General features: G+C 36.1%; 1 protein-coding gene across 2 annotated transcripts in view; it reads left to right on the top strand.

Moving 5' to 3' along the window:
* ADAMTS3 (ADAM metallopeptidase with thrombospondin type 1 motif 3) overlaps positions 1 to 17,866 on the top strand; it is a 255,078-nt gene that overhangs the window by 210,098 nt on the left and 27,114 nt on the right. For both annotated transcript variants that reach the window (XM_074324473.2, XM_088791374.1), the window contains exons 6-13: positions 6,909 to 6,992; positions 9,031 to 9,187; positions 9,933 to 10,038; positions 10,610 to 10,753; positions 11,398 to 11,530; positions 13,521 to 13,634; positions 15,351 to 15,496; positions 16,697 to 16,872. In XM_074324473.2, coding sequence (XP_074180574.2) covers positions 6,909 to 6,992; positions 9,031 to 9,187; positions 9,933 to 10,038; positions 10,610 to 10,753; positions 11,398 to 11,530; positions 13,521 to 13,634; positions 15,351 to 15,496; positions 16,697 to 16,872 — 1,060 coding nt within the window. The remainder of the gene's footprint in view (positions 1 to 6,908; positions 6,993 to 9,030; positions 9,188 to 9,932; positions 10,039 to 10,609; positions 10,754 to 11,397; positions 11,531 to 13,520; positions 13,635 to 15,350; positions 15,497 to 16,696; positions 16,873 to 17,866) is intronic.

Below are 17,866 nucleotides of genomic sequence, written 5' to 3'. Positions count from 1 at the left end.
CACAATGAGATATCACCTCACCTCAGTTAGAATGGCTATCATCAACAAGACAAATAATAACAAGTGTTGGAGAGGCTGTGGAGAAAAAGGAACCCTTATACACTGTTGGTGGGAATGCAGACTGGTGCAGCTGCTATGGAAGGCAGTGTGGGGATTCCTCAAAATATTAAGAATAGAATTACCATATGACCCAGCAATCCCTCTTCTGGGTATCTACCCAAAAAATCTGAAAACATTCATCTGTAAAGATATATATGCTCCAATGTTCATTGAAGCTTTGTTTACAGTGGTCAAGACATGGAAACAACCAGTGTTCTTTGATAGATGATTGGATAAAGAAGTTGTGGTATATATATCTACAATGAAATATTATTTTGCCATAAGAGAAGATGAAATAATGCCAAATTATTAACTACATTTTATTTATTTTCCCCCCCCTTCCGCCACTCCAGTTCAAGTCGTTGTTTCTCAGTCTAGTTGTGTAGGGCACAGCTCCCTGGCCCACGCTGGTATTATGAGACTTGCGCTCCCCTTGGCTGAAGCAGTTGGTTGCCAGTCATCGGTCGGCCACTCACAGCAGCTCTCGCTGGCTGCTGGCCACTCAAGATGGCTGCTGGCCACTCACGCTGGCTGCCAGCAACCTCGGTATTAGGAGCATGGTGCTCCAATCAACTGAGCCACCGGGCCAGCCCTACATTTTAAAAGTGAATAATGTATAGGAAGCAACTTTTTAAACCTTGAAAGGCAAAACAGTAAGTGTTATGCAGTGCTTTCCACAATATAGACACCTAATATTTATTGATTTGCCACATCGAGAGAATACTTTCTGTTATGTATAAGTATTGCTGCATTATATTTGATTATTCTCTTTGGAAAAATGTCTTTTCAGATCCTCTGCCCATTTCGGTTTACCCTGTGACAGTTTCACAAATGTGCACTGACTCAGAACATTGCATAATTAATTTTGGTTTCTACCACGGCATTCTCTTATCTAATTAGCCTGGCATAATAATGACTTTTGTTAAATAAAACTTTTCTTTTGGTGAATAGTAAATTTGGCTTTTAGAAAATATCCCTTTATTCCGTCATTTTATAATGTAATATTATTTGAAATAGATGAAATATATGTGTATAGTATCGCCATTGAGAACGTGGATTTCATCCATTATATTTTCTTGGCACTGTACTGATTTTAAAATTTACCAAGTACAAAGGAATATATTAGTTTAGGGTGATCATATGTGCATTGTACTAACTCAATTAATTGCCATTATTATCACCTTTTGTTCATTGTATCATTCTAAGATTGTCTGATGTAGGTATTTCCTATAATATTTAAAAGTATAGTTTTTTCCTTCTCAAGCTCTTCCAAAAAATTGAAGCAGAAACAATACTTCCTAATTCATTTTATGAAACCGCATTACCTTGATACCAAAACCTGGTAAGGATAACACAAAAAAGAAAACTACAGACCAATATCTCTGATGAACACAGATGCAAAAATCCATGAACAAAACACTAGCAAAGCGAATACAACAATATATTAAAAAGATTATATATCATGATCAAATGGGATTCATTCCAAGGGTGCAAGGATAGTTCAACATATGCAAATCAATCAATGTGATACATATACCACATAATCAAAGAATAAAAATCATATAAGCTTTTGACAAGATACAACATCCATTTATGATTAAAACACTTATTAAAATGGGTATAGAAGAAAAGTACCTCAGCATAATAAAGGCCGTATATGACAAAACCTCATCGAATATACTTAATGGTGAAAACCTAAAAGCTGTTCCTCTAAGATCAAGGACAAGACAGGATACCCCCTTTCACTACTGTTATTCATCATAGTATTGGAAGTCCTTGCTAGAGTAATCAGGCAAGAGAAAGAAATAAAAGGCATCCAAATTGTGAATGAGAAAGTCAAATTTTCACTTCTTGCAGATAGCATGCCCCTTTATATAGAAAACCCTGAAGACTCCACCAAAAAGCTATTGGAAACAATAAATGAATACAGTTGTTGCTGGCTACAAAATTAATGTACAAAAATCCACTGCATTCCTATATACTAACAATGAAATTTCAGAAAAAGAAAAGAAAAATACAATTCCTTTTGCAATTGCAACAAAAGAGTAAAATACCTAGGAACAAACTTAACAAAGGATGTGAAAGACCTATATGCTGAAAACTGTAAGACATTATTAAAATAAATTGAAGAAGACACAAAAAAATGGAAAGATATTCCATGTTCATGAATTAGAAGAATCAGCATAGTTAAAATGGCCATATTACCCAAAGCAATATACAGATTTAATGCAATGACCCTCAAAATCCCAATGGCAGTTTTTAAAGAAATAGAACAAAAAAATCATCATGTTTGTATGGAATCACAAAAGACCTCAAATAACCAAAGCAATCCTTAGAAAAAAGAACAAGGCCTAAGGTATCACAATTCCTGGCTTCAATTTATACTACAAAGTGACAAGAATCAAAACAGCATGGTATTGGCAGAAAAAACAGACACACAAACCAATGGAATAGAATTTAGAACCCATAAATAAATGCACATATATATGGGCAGATAATTTTCGGCAAAGGAGCCAAAAACATACAATGGAAAAAATAATATCTCTTGAATAAACGATGCTGAGAAAATTGGAAAGCCACGTGCAAAAGAAGGAAACTAGACTGCTATCTGTCACCATACACCAAAATTAAAACTGATCAAAGACCTGAAACAATAAATTACGCAGAAGAAAGCACAGGTACTAGACTTATGGACCTTGGGTTCAGAGAGGATTTTATGAATTTGACTTCAAAGGCAAGGGAAGTAAAAGCAAAATTAAATTAATTGGACTATATCAAACTAAAAAGCTTTTGCACAGCAAAAGAAACCATCAAGAAAACAAAGAAGCAAGAAACCAAATGGGAGAAGATATTTGCAAATAGTACATTTGATAAGGGGCTAATATCCAAACTATATAAAGAACTCATACAACTCAACAACAACAACAAAGAAAGCAAATAATCTAATTAAAAAAAATGGGCAGAGGACCTGAACAGACACTTCTCTCAAGAAGACATACAAACAACCAACAGATATATGAAAAGATGCTCAACTTCACTAGCTATTAGGGAAATACAATTCAAAATCTCAAAGAGATACCACCTCACACCTATTAGAATGGCTATCATCAACAAGACAAGTAATAACAAGTGTTAGAGAGGTTGTGGGGGAAAAGGAACGCTTGTACACTGCTTGTGGGAATATTAATTGGTTACAGCCACGATGGAAAACAGTATGGAGGCTCCTCAAAAAATTAAGAATAGATTACGATATGACCCAGCAATTCCTCTTCTGGGTATCTAACCCCAAAAATCTGAAAACATTTATCAGTAAAGATACATGTACTCCTATGTTCATTACAGCATTTTTCACAGTGGCCAAGACATGGAAGCAACTGAAGTGTCCTTCAATAGATGATTGGATAAAGAAGACATGTTACATAACATATACAATGGAATACTAACTACTCAGCCATAAGAAAAGATGAAATTACTGTCATTTGTGACATGGATGGATCTTGAGATTATCATGCTAAGCGAAATAAATCAGACAGAAAAAGTAGAGAACCATATGATTTCACTTATATGTGGTATATAAAACTGAAAACAACAAAGGAACAAGACAAACAAAGTCACAAAAACTCATAGACACAGGCAACACTTTAATGGTTACCAGAGGGTAAGTGGGGAGGGGGAGAGGTAGAAGAGGGTAAAAGGGGTCAAATATATGGTGATGGAAAGAGAACTGACTCTGGGTGGTGAACACACAATGCAGTATATAGATGATGTATTATAGAATTGTACACTTAAGATCTATATAATTTATTAACCAATGTCAACCGAATAAATTTAATAAAAATTAAAAAACAGTAAAAGTATACTTGTCACTGCTATTCTGCAATGGCTGTAAGTGCCTCCCTTACATCCATCACCTCTCCTCCAGAAATTAATTCACTTTTTTAAAGCCTGACTACTTTTCTTTGTTTTCAATTTTTATTGTTCTCCTATTTTGTGTATTTACTAACATTGCTTTCAACTTTTTTTTTTATGTTGAATATATTTACATTACAGTTACATTAAGCTAAGTACATGTTGAGTGAAGCCATGTTGGTTATTCAAAACAGCTGTCTTACAAGAAGTCTCTTGAATCTCTGGATGAATGTGTTAGTGACAGACCTGGCTTCAGACTTTTTACTTTTATTGGAACTATATAATGTTAGGAATTTCTTATCAGAGAATTAATTCAGAAGAAAAGGGGGGATTCCGTCTTCAGTTACGCAGTAAGTTAAGAGAATCTGCCCATGACCAAAAACAGGTTGTAAGAAATCACAGCTTTTTGTCCAGCATTAAATTTTTCTTATTTTGACCTGAAATCTATCCCTTTAATAGTGTGAGCCCATTGTTTTCAGTTTTATTTTCTTTAGTTATGCAGAGTAAATCAAATCCCTTTTCCATATAGCTATAAAGTCTTCTTTCTAGGTTTTTCTTTTCTACTTTCTACACTCTAATGTTTTTTTAAAGTCCTTCCCTCCCCCTCACTAAAATTTTTTAAACTATTTGTTTGCCTGAGTTAAATCTTTTCATTCTTACCCTAACCCTGTGTCATAATGTTCTTATTATGTACATTTGATTGAGTCTCAGAAAGATGAAGACTGCACAAGCGATGAGGGTTGAACCAAGATGTCCACTGAGACTACTACCGTGTTTCCCCGAAAATAAGACCTAGCTAGATAATCAGCTCTATTGCGTCTTTTGGAGCAAAAATTAATATAAGACCTGGTCTTATTTCACTATAAGACCGGGTCTATAACATAACATAACATAACATAACATAACATAACATAACATAACATAACATAACATAACATAACACATAACACACAACACACAACACACAACACACAACACACAACACACAACATAACACATAACATAACACATAACATAACATATAGTACCGGGTCTTATATTAATTTTTGCTCCAAAAGACGCATTAGACTGATGGTCCGGCTAGGTCTTATTTTCGGGGAAACGGTAGTGTCTAGTGTCAGGCTCTTAGCCACTTTGTCTCCCCAAACATTCTTTATGTGACACATTTTCTAGGTTCCTTGCTCTTTGCGCTTCTTGGGATAAATTTGTGTTTGTCAACACCTCTCTTATATTATTTGACTACACAGACAAAAGGAACTTAATACTTTAGGGGTACTCTGGCCTACAGCGGGACAACTTGGGGAGGAACTCCCTGCCTACACACCTGGTTGCAGATTTTTTTTTTCAGCCCTTGGCCTCTCTAGAACAGGTATTAAATTGGGTCTTACCATTCTATGCTTGTGTGTGTATTTGTAAATGAATGTGTGTATATACACATGCATTTTTCCACTGAAAACTACTCAACATCTGTTCTGTTCTTGTTAAACTACATTTTGTCATCTTTAGTATATATATTAGCTTTGTCACATCTTTTACCTCCATCTTAGCCGTTCTTCTCTTTTATGTTCCATCTACAAATCCAGTAAGTACACTTTCGTCTACATTTAAGGTCTTGGTTTTTAAAGGTGTTCTGTGTAGTCCCATTATATTCTTGAAACATTTCATTTGAGATTTCTTGGTGTTTATCTTGATCAGTGTGGCATTTCACAACTTTATGATTCATGAATTTCTTTTCTTTTTTAGTGTATTCTATCATTCTTGAGTTATATTTATTTTTAAAGCCTCTATGAAATTATGTCTATCATTTTTCTATAGGTTTTTAATTTGCTGTGTTTAGTGTCCAGACCTGGATCTCAAATTGAATTGCAGTTGGTATCCCATCCCTCTTTTAGTTATTGTGACAAATATTGGCTCCCTGTTCCCAGGAACAGCTAACTTTGTAATCTAGCAGGATAATTCCACCATTCCCATTCCTGCTGGCATTTGTGAATTTACTAAGCATTCTTTAATCATACTAATTTTGCATTAGCTTAATCACAAAATACAATGACAGTACACTTTAGATTCATATCTGCCAATAACTTACTTGGTGTTTGTGTACATTGGTTAATCTCTAGTCTTCATGTTTGTTTTTATAAAATGATATTACACTATGACATCTGAGGTTGCTTTAATTCTAATATCTATGATTTAATAGTATACCAAATCACTTTTAGAAATTTCAACCTAATTTTTAAAATTAAACAAAATAGCAGTGACTCAACTTTGTTCTTCTGAGCTATATCCAGGGCTGACATTCATCTAATATGCACTCATACAATCACATTAGTAATTCAAATATTGAAGGATTTCTATCCTATAGGACTTCTAAATAATCCTTGCCCCAGCTGTCCCACTCCTGGGGGTGAGGTGCGTTGCGAAGGCTGTCCCCCTGCACACTGACTCCACTTGCATGTGCTCCCCCAACCAGATGTACCACCCCGGGTAGTGACATGGGTACTCCAGCAGGCAAATGCCTCCTATTTTCCTCCACTTGGTTGGGCCCACTCACAGCTTCACCAGAGACACCCTCTTGGGGTTGCTTTTGGTAAATGTTATATGTGGATTATACCACATGTGGATGCTTTCTAACAGTACAATACTTAAATGAAGCCCTTGTAAAGCATATTCTCTATGTTCCTGATACTCTGGAGTTTACAGAACCAGTAATTCACGTTTTCAAAAATTATTCCAAAGCTAAAGGTAAGTGATTTTATTTCAGAGTTCAGCTTCAAGTAAATTTTTTAAAAAGTGATTTGATTTCAATATTTGTGATTACATTGCTGTCCCATTAATTGTCACACATTTCACAAAATCCTTTGTGTTGCCTTTCTTTGAATCCTTATCTGCTTTGTTTCTAGGTGAATGAAATTTACCATGACGAGTCCCTAGGAGTGCATATAAATGTGGTCCTCGTGCGCATGATCATGCTGGGTTACGCAAAGGTGAACTGTCTTAAAATACGAGAACTATGAAAATTAAGGATTGGCTTAGCACACCAAAGATTGAGTTGCTGAAACTGCAGTTAACAAGTAGCATAGATATGTATCACATAAACTGCGGTCGCTCAGAACTGAGGAAGAGAACTGCCACAATGAATAGAGAGCTCCAAATCTGAGCGGATAATGAATGATTTTTGTCCTGGTACCATTCACGTTGTTTACCTCTGTCTAATGTTGTTGGAGATTGTTATCCTGACTTCAGGAATGACTATATGAATGAAAACAAATGGATACCATTGTAAGGAAAGAGAATTTCCTTAGTCTATCATTATTATTAAATTTGTGATTCATTTATTCATTCAGAACATCTATATTGAGTGCCTACTATGTGCCAGATTATTTCTAAGTGCTTCAAGTATATCAGGGAAGAAAAAAAAATGTCTTTGCCCTCTCATGATTTATTAAAAACAATATGTTATATGTATATACTTCCACTTAAGAAAAGTGAAGCACACAGTGGATATTTTCATTTAAAAGAGCTTTGGTTGTTTTCAAAATTAAAAGTTGGATAAATATGCACACAGTAGGCATTTCATATAATGTAACCAACTTTATTTGGCTTTAAAATGACACTAGATGTGTCCCTGTCCTGGATATAATGAAAAGGATGAAATGGTTTCTCCCTTTGACGAGGAAATTTTCTTGATATTTAAAATGATATGCCCCTCCATAATTAAATTCTCCTAGTTATGAAATACTAATGGAATTATATATTTAGCAAATACGAGAAATCAATGTGTTTGCATTTCATTATATATTTAACATCCACGTACCATTTTCTGATGAAAGGGTATCATCGATCTTTAGTTTATTCCGTTAACCTGACCAACTTTGTGTCACTAACAAAGAATACAAGTCAACTCCAGCTGGAGATGTTAACAGTCTTCAATTGGTTGTTAAATCATTTGTTTGAGGAAGTATGTGATCAGCATATAACAAACCAAGCTAATTTTATTAAGAATGTAAACACTGATAATAGCATTTGCTGAAAAACCCTCAGACTGTCAGCCAAGTAAGGACTAATTTTGGGTTGCAAGTTCAAGTTCTCATTCCATCAGAACTACCTTGGGAATTTGTAAGTGGCTCCCGTGTTCTTGAAGGATGGTCCCTCTCCCTCTGAACTTTTAACTCCTGACCATAATATGATAATAGCAACATTCCAAAGAACTTCAGTACATCTACTGGAACTGTAAGATGAGTGTACACCCTTCTTCATTGCTGTGAGGTTAAAAAAGGGAAGTTGTTGTTTTCCCTGTGTGGTTTCCTAATATATAAATTGACCAATCCCCATAAACAAAGATTTGGCCAGCTTTGCCAATTCATTGAAGAACTTACATTCTTCTCATATGTTGATTAATTCTGGACCCCCCAAAAAAACTTAACTGAAGAGCTTTCAATTTAACAGCTCAGGATGAAAGTCTTATACTAGAATCTTTCCCTCTATTTTTAATTCTTAATATACAGAGGGTGCCAAAAAATGTATACACATTTTAAGAAAGAAAAAACTATTAAAATTGTAATACTCAATATATACTAATAACAAAAGACGAATACAAGTCACATTTGACTTCTGCAATTACAAGAGGCGCTCAAAGTGGTTACCATCAGCAAAATTTTAATACAGTTTTATCCGTTCTTAAAATGTGTGTACATTTTGTTTTGGCACCCTCTGTGTATGAAACCAAAAATTTAAGCTGCAATAGGAAATATTTAGACTGCTAGAATTCTTAACCAAATGACTAACACAAGTTGCCTTATCATAACTAATGTCACCATCACATAGTCCATAAATGGTATCAGTCACCTTTCACACAGATAATGTTGATCATCATAAAGATATCCTTCATGGGCATTTAGAATTCCCAAACAAAAGGAGATATGTAATAAGCCCCAAATAATACTGAACATTATTTAAAAACTATAATCCCAAATCTCTTTGGGAAAATGTTATGTTTGTCTTCAACATATTGTTCCCTCTCAGTCCATCAGCCTCATAGAAAGGGGAAACCCATCCAGAAGCTTGGAGAATGTGTGTCGCTGGGCGTGCCAACAACAAAAATCTGATCCCAACCACGCTGAACATCATGATCATGCAATTTTCTTAACCAGGCAAGACTTTGGACCTGCTGGAATGCAAGGTATTTCCATTAGTATATAGATGAAAAAGTTAAAGGCAAGCCTTTTTCAAAAGTAATCCTAAATCAGGGTGTCTGTTCAAATGTTCACATCTCTACGTCCACTTTCTACCATGTCAGCCAAACATATGTTTTCTTTCTATTGCTTCCAGTGATTTCTATGGAATTCACAATGTTAAATCCCACTTAAATGCTGTAATAAATTACACTTGCCTCTAAAATAAGGATTGTGCATTTGGGGTATGGAGGGGATGCTGTAAAATGCAGTGTGATTTCCACTAAGTGTTTGGAATGGGAAAAGAGATGCCATGAGAAATGACTGTTGCCAATGAGCTTTCTTCCAAAGTCAGCTTACATTTATCTAATAAATTCTGATGTGGGCTTTGGCAAAAAGCAGACTGCCGATTTTCTTTTCAGTGTTGATGGAATTTCTGGCTCCCTTCTTCAGTACCATGATATGAAGGACCATTCACTAAAAGAGAAGGACAAAGCTTAGTTGGTGGGCAGAACAGAATGGTAACCCTGGGCAGTTCCTTCCCTTCGGAACGGAGAAAATGCAGACCCAATGAATCTTTTTAGAGACCATTACCTGTGGTTTTCCCAAGAGAATGTGGCACAATGCTCACATCGAGATAATACTGCTTCTGTTTCCTGAAAAGCCTTTTTCCCTGCTAGGCAAGGGTCCAGTAGTAATTCTTAATGGGTTTTCTCATAAAATGAAAATAAAAGTAATTGTTATTCTCTACAGGATATGCTCCAGTCACAGGCATGTGTCATCCAGTGAGAAGTTGTACCCTGAATCATGAGGATGGTTTTTCATCTGCTTTTGTAGTAGCCCATGAAACTGGCCATGTGTAAGTCACTGTTGACAGCTATAAAGCAAAAAAAGGTCTTTTCTTTCCTCTTCTCTCAGTATTGTTTGCACTTTGAGCAGAGTGCATGCCAGCATGCAACTCTCGTTTCTTGCCAAGAGTGAGGAGCTGAAACCATTGAAGAGGTCATGTACTGAAACTGAATGAGTATCTCTGGCTTGCAGAGTCACCCCTATAATTTTCATAGCTATAGAATTTAAAAAAAGCATTTCTGTCAGATTGTTCTTTATTTCACAATTTCTATGACTCTTCCACAAAATCCATGTTAACTTAAAAAAATATATATTTTCCTGTACAGTAAGTCCTAACTTAACATCATTGATAGCTTCTGCAATTTTGAGCCAAATTAAATATAATGAAACCAGTTTTACCACAGGCTAATTGACATAAACAAGAATGAAGTTCCTACAGCATCTCTTCCATGTTCTAAGGAAATGACATCGAACAAAATGACGTTGTCTGAAGGCCTGATGTATTTATTTTTAAAACACAAATTAAGCAAAAGCCTTGGTCCCTATGATTCTTACCAGTGAGGTCTCACTTTACGTTCTAGGTTGGGAATGGAGCATGATGGACAAGGCAACAGGTGCGGTGATGAAACTGCCATGGGAAGTGTCATGGCTCCCTTGGTGCAAGCGGCATTCCATCGTTACCACTGGTCCCGATGCAGTGGCCAAGAATTGAAAAGATACATTCAGTATGTTTCTTTTGCATGCCATGATAGCATTTATGTTATAGCAGACATAGAGACATGAAACTGCCTCTTAGGACCTTGAGCATAACAAAACTCCCAGTTGAGGAAAACTGTTTTTCACAATAAACATTTTTTCATCAGAGCTTTTGACACAGTGGTTCCATAATGTAATCACAACATTTTAAGCCATAAACCTAGAATTTAAGATATTTTTTAAATTGATTTCCTTGTAGTAAATTATTTATGGAATCTTTGACTAATGGTCAAATTTGAGTTGAGGATGAGGATGGATGGCCCTGTGATGCCTGCATAGTATACCACCTATAGCCTATAGCACAGGTGTTAGCTCTGTTCTGCCACACCATGTGGGAGTTCAGCTAGGGACACTAAGAAGGCTGTCACAGTTCTACTGCATCCCTAAGTCATGCGTGGCTTATTTTCCTGGGATGAATAAGGGTAAAGGCTATTATTATTATTATTTTTTTTTTTTTATGGAACTGAAACCAAAAACTTTTAAAGATATGCTTCTCTAACCTTGCTCTATCATCTGATGAAATGCCAGTGTATGTAACCTAGAACAATTTTTTCGTTAGGGCATGATAGAAAAAATGAACATTAAACTGCGTTTGATATTTTCCTTCCTACAGTTCCTATGACTGTCTCCTTGATGACCCTTTTGAACACGATTGGCCCAAACTCCCAGAACTTCCTGGAATCAACTATTCTATGGATGAGCAATGTCGTTTTGACTTTGGAGTTGGTTATAAAATGTGCACTGCGGTATGTTACAGTCAATTTAGATCTTGCTTCTTAAATCTATTTGCGTAGCTCCTGTTTGGTGAACTTTGCAGACTCCCTGGTGCAAGTATGAGAATATCTACCGATGATTGTGTGTTTACTATGTCACTACGTGCTAAAGCTGTGTTTTAAATATAGTACCTTATTTAATCCTTGTGACAGACTAGATGGGACTTGGTATACTTTTATTTTGCAGATGAAAAAGGCAAGACTTACAGAGATTAAGCAACTTGCTTAAATCACACATCTGGTAAATAGGGGAGCTGGACATTGAAACGAAGATTATCTCCAAAACTTTATGCTCTTGGTTTTTGCGATCCTCAAGATGACTTTTAAGCTTTGATAGGTTGCTTTTCATTAGCTTGTTGGCTAGGATTCCATGTAGCTGTGGCTAGAAGGCAGGGTTGTGCTGGTATCTTGTCACATGGGAATAATACGGGATAGCACAGAGGTCAGGAATATGGGCTCCATAGTCAGCCTGATAGGTTGTCAGGGCCGACATCTGACACTTACTAGATATATGACTTTGAGCACCTTATTTAACCTCTTTGGCTTAGCTTCCTCATTCATAATATGTGTATAATGGTAGTATTTAGCTCATAGAATTGGCATCAGGATTCAATTTGATAATGTAACTGAAGTGCTTAGCACAATGAAGACACATAGTAAATGCTCAGTGGAATCTAGTAAAGCCCGTCTTCCACATAACTATTCGGATTAGAGATATGTTTCATTAAATGTCTATGTCGAGCTTTAGTCGTTCATAAGAACAAGAGAAACGGGGTTTTATATGTTGGAGCAAGCTTTATGTGTTAGAGGAAGAAAAACACGTATTTCATGGTACTGAAAAGAAGTTGATCTGCTGTTTGAGATCATCCCTATGCAGGTGTTTACAGCCATTTGCTCTGTCTATAAACTATACATTGTCAGCTCCTAATTACCTGCATTAATGTGTTGACCTGAATAGTCTAAAGCTTTGGGTCGTCATTGTAAAAAAAAAAAAAAAGTACAGTTTCTGCATTAAACAATAGCAATTAGAACAAAAAAACGTGGTCCAAAATGAGTATTAATTAAGAAAAATCTCTGACCATAGGCTGGATGTGGGAAATTAATGATGTAGGCAATATCATATGGATAAACTGGGGTTTGATATATATATTTTTAAATCTACCTAAAGAATGGTAAGATTCTTACAGTTAGAGAACACACAAGTCAAGAGCACACATAAATATGCGTACTTATACATACATTTGGATTTTATAATGTGGTGTTTTAGGAAAACAACAACAACAAAATAACATTCTTAGAGTGAGAAAACTAAGATTCTAGTCTGGCTCTATTACCGTCTGTCTTATAACTATAACTGTAGCCTTACCCTGTAACCCATATTTCTCAGCCGTGAATTCTTATGAGGCTCAAATATATGAAAAGTCCTTTATAAAATACATGAATGTATTGTAATAGTTGTTACACCTGGAATACATTATTGTACATAGAAACTTTGAAAAGTATTTTCTGCTTTTAGTCAGCTCATTATAATGGGCATTTTTTTTTTTAATATCTGAATAGTTCATACTTACAGAGATAAAGAGAAGCCATTTGATAGCTTGAGAGCTGCAAAACCATTACAATAAATTTTCACATTTTAAGTGTTCATAGTAATTACTCATTTTTCAATTATAATATTGTCTATTTGAAAACCATAAAATAGAAATGGCACGTAGAATGTTAAAAGTCAACCAGAAAATCCCAGAAAAATCATTGTTTATCACTGTTATTTCAGAAAAGCAGAAAAAAAGTACTCTCTACTTGGAATTCTTAGGCAGTCTTTTTTTCTCAACATGCCACAACATTGACTTTAAGTTGAAATCAAAATATCCAAGAAATATGATATAAAGAAACTGGATAGAAAATATTGTTGGTACATGTCTTGCCATCTGTATTTCATTGAGATTTTGATTCTCTCTTCCAGTTCCGAACCTTTGACCCATGTAAACAGCTGTGGTGTAGCCATCCTGATAACCCCTACTTTTGTAAGACTAAAAAGGGACCCCCACTTGATGGGACTGAATGTGCAGCTGGAAAAGTGAGTCTATTTATACCTAAAAATTTAAGATATGTGGCATAATAATCATCTTTAAAAGTCTGGGAAATGATGAACATATTGTGATTTTTATGAATACGATAGTACATGAGGTTTCATTATGGCAATGCAGTGACATTGTGTACTAGTTTCCGATGACTGCTGTAACAAATTACTACAACCTTGGTGGCTTAAAACAACAGAAATGTATTCTCACACAGTTCTGAAAGCCGGAAGTCTAAAATCAGTTTCACTGAGGCAAAGTCAACGTGTGGCCACAACCATACTCTCTCCAGAGGCCCTAGTGGAGAAACTGTTCTCATCACTTCCAGCTTCTGGAGGCACCACTCCAATCTTTGCTCTGTGACCACATTGCCCGGTCTCTTCTGTGTGCATATTTCCCTCTACTCCTCTCTTATTAGGACACAGATGATGGCATTTAGAGTCACCTGGATAATCCAGGATAACCTCCCCATCTCAAAATCCTTAATTTAACCACATCTGCAAAGACTGTTTTCCAAAGAAGGTAACACAGATTCCAGGGATGAGGACCTGACGTTTTGGGGACCACTATTCAGACCACTACCAGTGGCAGCTTAGCAGAATATCTGGGCCCCTATTAATGGGATTTAATTTACTTGTTGGCTTCCCACTCCTTGTGAAAGTTGTTCAGAAATAAAGTCAGGTGAACTTACGCATATACAGAAGATTTGGCCTTGCTCCTTGGGGAAAGATGCCCAGAGCTTTTAAATCTCAAGTTGTATAGTCAGGATTGAAAGCTCAGAAACTGTCCAAGTGCCAAGCTATGCTACTCATGAGGGAAAAGATCACTAATCCTAAAACAAAGGAATGTTAAGAACTCAAACTGAAGTACCGTGAGTAGTTTGGAAATAAGATATTGTGGACGAAACCAAAAGCTGGCAAAGAAGATTTATATAACTTTTAGTTCTTTTAAATAAGCTCTATTTCAAATGAGTATAAACTGTACTTGCTATGAGAATTACAAGCATAATAGTAATAATAATACCTGCTATTATTCATGTTTAAACTTTGTTAGACACTATTGCTAAACACATTTATACATATACTGTGTTGCTTTGGGAACATTTAGTATTACAAACTTTTGACTCAAAAACAAGAGCAACAATAAGTTGACTCATTTTTGCTTTATGAAAAAGATATCTTCTAAATCAACTCAGAACATCCAGCTTCCCTAAATATATTTGTGTTGTATTTAAGTTTACCAAAGTTGAGTTTTAAGACACACTTTTATTATAATACCTTTTGAGCACTGTAAGCTACGTGCCTCTATGGTATCAGGGTTTTAGTAATCCCCACTTAATTACTTCCTGGTCAGATGGTCTTTTATTGCATCATCCTTTCCTGAGCCCAATTTTCCACATTTCCTACTGTGCGAACGGGTGCTCAAATCATTCTTATTGGTTATGTTTGATATTCCCAGGTAAACATATCATTTAAAAACTTTGTTGGGTGAATGTTATTTTTTCATTTTAACTTTATATTTAAAAATGCAAGTCTAAATTACTCTTTTTACAGGGGATCTTATTGTTATAATTGCTTTGGGATAATTTGAAATGCATCTTTACCTTTACTTCATTGGGGGAAGCAATGAAGCCCTACAATTGGTGGTTCGTACCTAACTATTTCAGCTTTAGCGCATGCATGATTTTCCTAACTGCCTTTTGTCATTTTCCTAAGTGGTGCTATAAGGGCCATTGCATGTGGAAGAATGCTAATCAACAAAAACAAGATGGCAATTGGGGATCATGGACCAAATTTGGCTCCTGTTCTCGGACGTGTGGAACTGGTGTTCGTTTTAGAACACGCCAGTGCAATAATCCAATGTGAGTATGACCCCTGTAATTCTGGTTATTTTTGGATAGGCCAGAAAATGTTTCAATATATTGTTATTAGTATTCTGTTTCATGAAGCATATATAAAATACAGAACATGAAAACTACAGATTTAAGTGTGTCTTTTGGGTAAATCTCCATTTATCGATCTTGTGAAGAGTAGTCAAGGTCAAGATGAGAGGCTAGAGTGATGATCAGAGATTTTGAAGAAATTGCTATTTAGAAACATTAAGAACCTGAGCAGGGGAAGCTCATCACTATGCTCTCAAGGCCTGGGCAGCGAGGCCATGAGATCTACTGTGAGAAGCTCAGGCATGTCCGGGTAGAAGCAGCACCAACCACAGATGCTAACTCACTCGCTCAGGGCGAGAAGGGGGATGCTTCAGAGTGGGGCAACAGAAAGATGGTAAAAGAAGGCCAAGGAGCCCTTGGGGGAAAGTTATCCATTGGTTTACTCAGACTAAGTTGATTGAGTCGCTGTTGCATGCTTGGCAAAATTTATTTTCTAAGGGAAAAATGAATAACTGAAATATAACATTTAGGACAGTCTTCCTTGTCTAGGGTTTAATGTGTGAGCAGCCCTGTGGCTCTGGGAGCAGGATGGCTCTGAACACGTCTTTTATAAAGACTGAGTGTCACATACCTGTCTTCACAGGAAGAGAATGAAAGTCACAAAAACAATGAAAATTATAGTAATAAGAGTAGCTAAGGTTCACGCTGAGCCATTCTTTGTTCTAAGTGTTTTAAATATGTTAACTCATTCAATCCTCTCAATTTTTCTCTCAGGAAGACGGGATTATTATTTTCATTTTACATATGAGGAAACTGAGGCATAGAACTGTGATGAAAGTTTCTTTGGGTTGCATCTACCTGTTTAATGCAATAGAAAATATTAACATTAATTTCCTGAGTCCATTTTTATCTTTCATATTCTTTTTTATATACTTTCACCATGCATTTAAAATATACCGTTTGAACAGCTGCTTTAAGTTGAGTTTTGGGTCTCCCCTGCCACGCAAGCAGGGAGAGGATGGTGCTTTTGGAAAGGGATTGAAATTAGGAAGTCTGAGTTCATTCACTTGGTGCTGGCAGCTCAGAAGCTCTGGCTTTCTGCCCTCAAGCACTGTGTCTGCAAGCTTCAACTGCTGGATGAGAGCCAGAAGTCCTTTTTAAATGTTGTCTTTTCTTTAGGCCTATCAATGGTGGTCAGGATTGTCCTGGTGTTAATTTTGAGTACCAGCTTTGTAATACAGAAGAATGCCAAAAACACTTTGAGGACTTCAGAGCACAGCAGTGCCAACAGCGTAACTCCCACTTTGAATACCAGAACACCAAACACCACTGGTTGCCCTACGAACATCCTGACTGTGAGTAGACACCCGCTCTTTGCCCCCAGTATGGATGGTTACTTAGGGTTTACACTCTGTATATATCAATCGCTTGGACTGTTGATCCCTACTTGGTAACTTAGAACACTTGGTGCTTGTAGGGGTAAGTCCTTCCAGATTTCCAAAAATAAGGTTAATGTACTCCTTTCTGTGGAGAAGTGAGAGTTGTGCTTTAGTTCCCGGCAAACAACACAACCAGAGGAAAGCAAACAAAACAGTTTTCTCATCCAAATAAATTCCCTCTACTAGGAAATATTTTTGGAATATTGTGATCTCTCCTTTCTGAATAAGTGGACGAAAATATAGTTCTTTTACAGTAGAGTCAGGAACAAGAAAAAGACCATTATTTAATAATAGCGGGCACTTCGTAACCTTTTACTTTTGTATTGTACACTCCTTGCTAAAAAAATACACTTGGAAATTCCCTTTAATGTTTCACTTCTTACTCCTGAATTTTCAGTTAAATATGTTCAAATGGAAACTTCTCACTATATTTCTTATTTGGGTGAAGAAGAGAAAATAGTTACATGTGATATAATACTCTGCTGAGTTCAGTTTAAAAGCTGTTTTAAAGGAAAGATGCATCCATGTTGGGAATCAAAGTTGCAATGCATTTAGAAGAAATGCATTATTTTTATCTATTTTGGTGAAGTGAGTCACATAAATTATGTTAAATTTAATTACTAAGATCCTAGAAGGGGCAAAAACTATACTAAGTCGTGAAGTCAAAAAAAGATAAATCCTTCCAGTGCTCTATGTGTCCCTAAAACTAAACTGGTTCTGAATTAAAGTTTATTGAAGAGCTGTGCTTAAATCTAGGGTTGCCAAGCAGCCTAATTTGCCTGTGATAGTCCCAGCATATAACTCTTCTCCCTGTGTAATTAGTATTAATAATAGAGCCCCTTTCACTCTCAAAAGCATCTCTTTTAAATGTTAAATCATATAGTCACCTTGGTTAAAACAAATGCCAAAG

Source organism: Rhinolophus sinicus, chromosome 1 (assembly GCF_057876585.1).
Source record: "Rhinolophus sinicus isolate RSI-liver-muscle chromosome 1, RSI-T2T, whole genome shotgun sequence".
Classification (NCBI taxonomy): domain Eukaryota; kingdom Metazoa; phylum Chordata; class Mammalia; order Chiroptera; family Rhinolophidae; genus Rhinolophus; species Rhinolophus sinicus.
The sequence above is the reverse complement of the archived record's forward strand: the minus strand, read 5'-3'. Positions and strand labels throughout refer to the sequence as shown.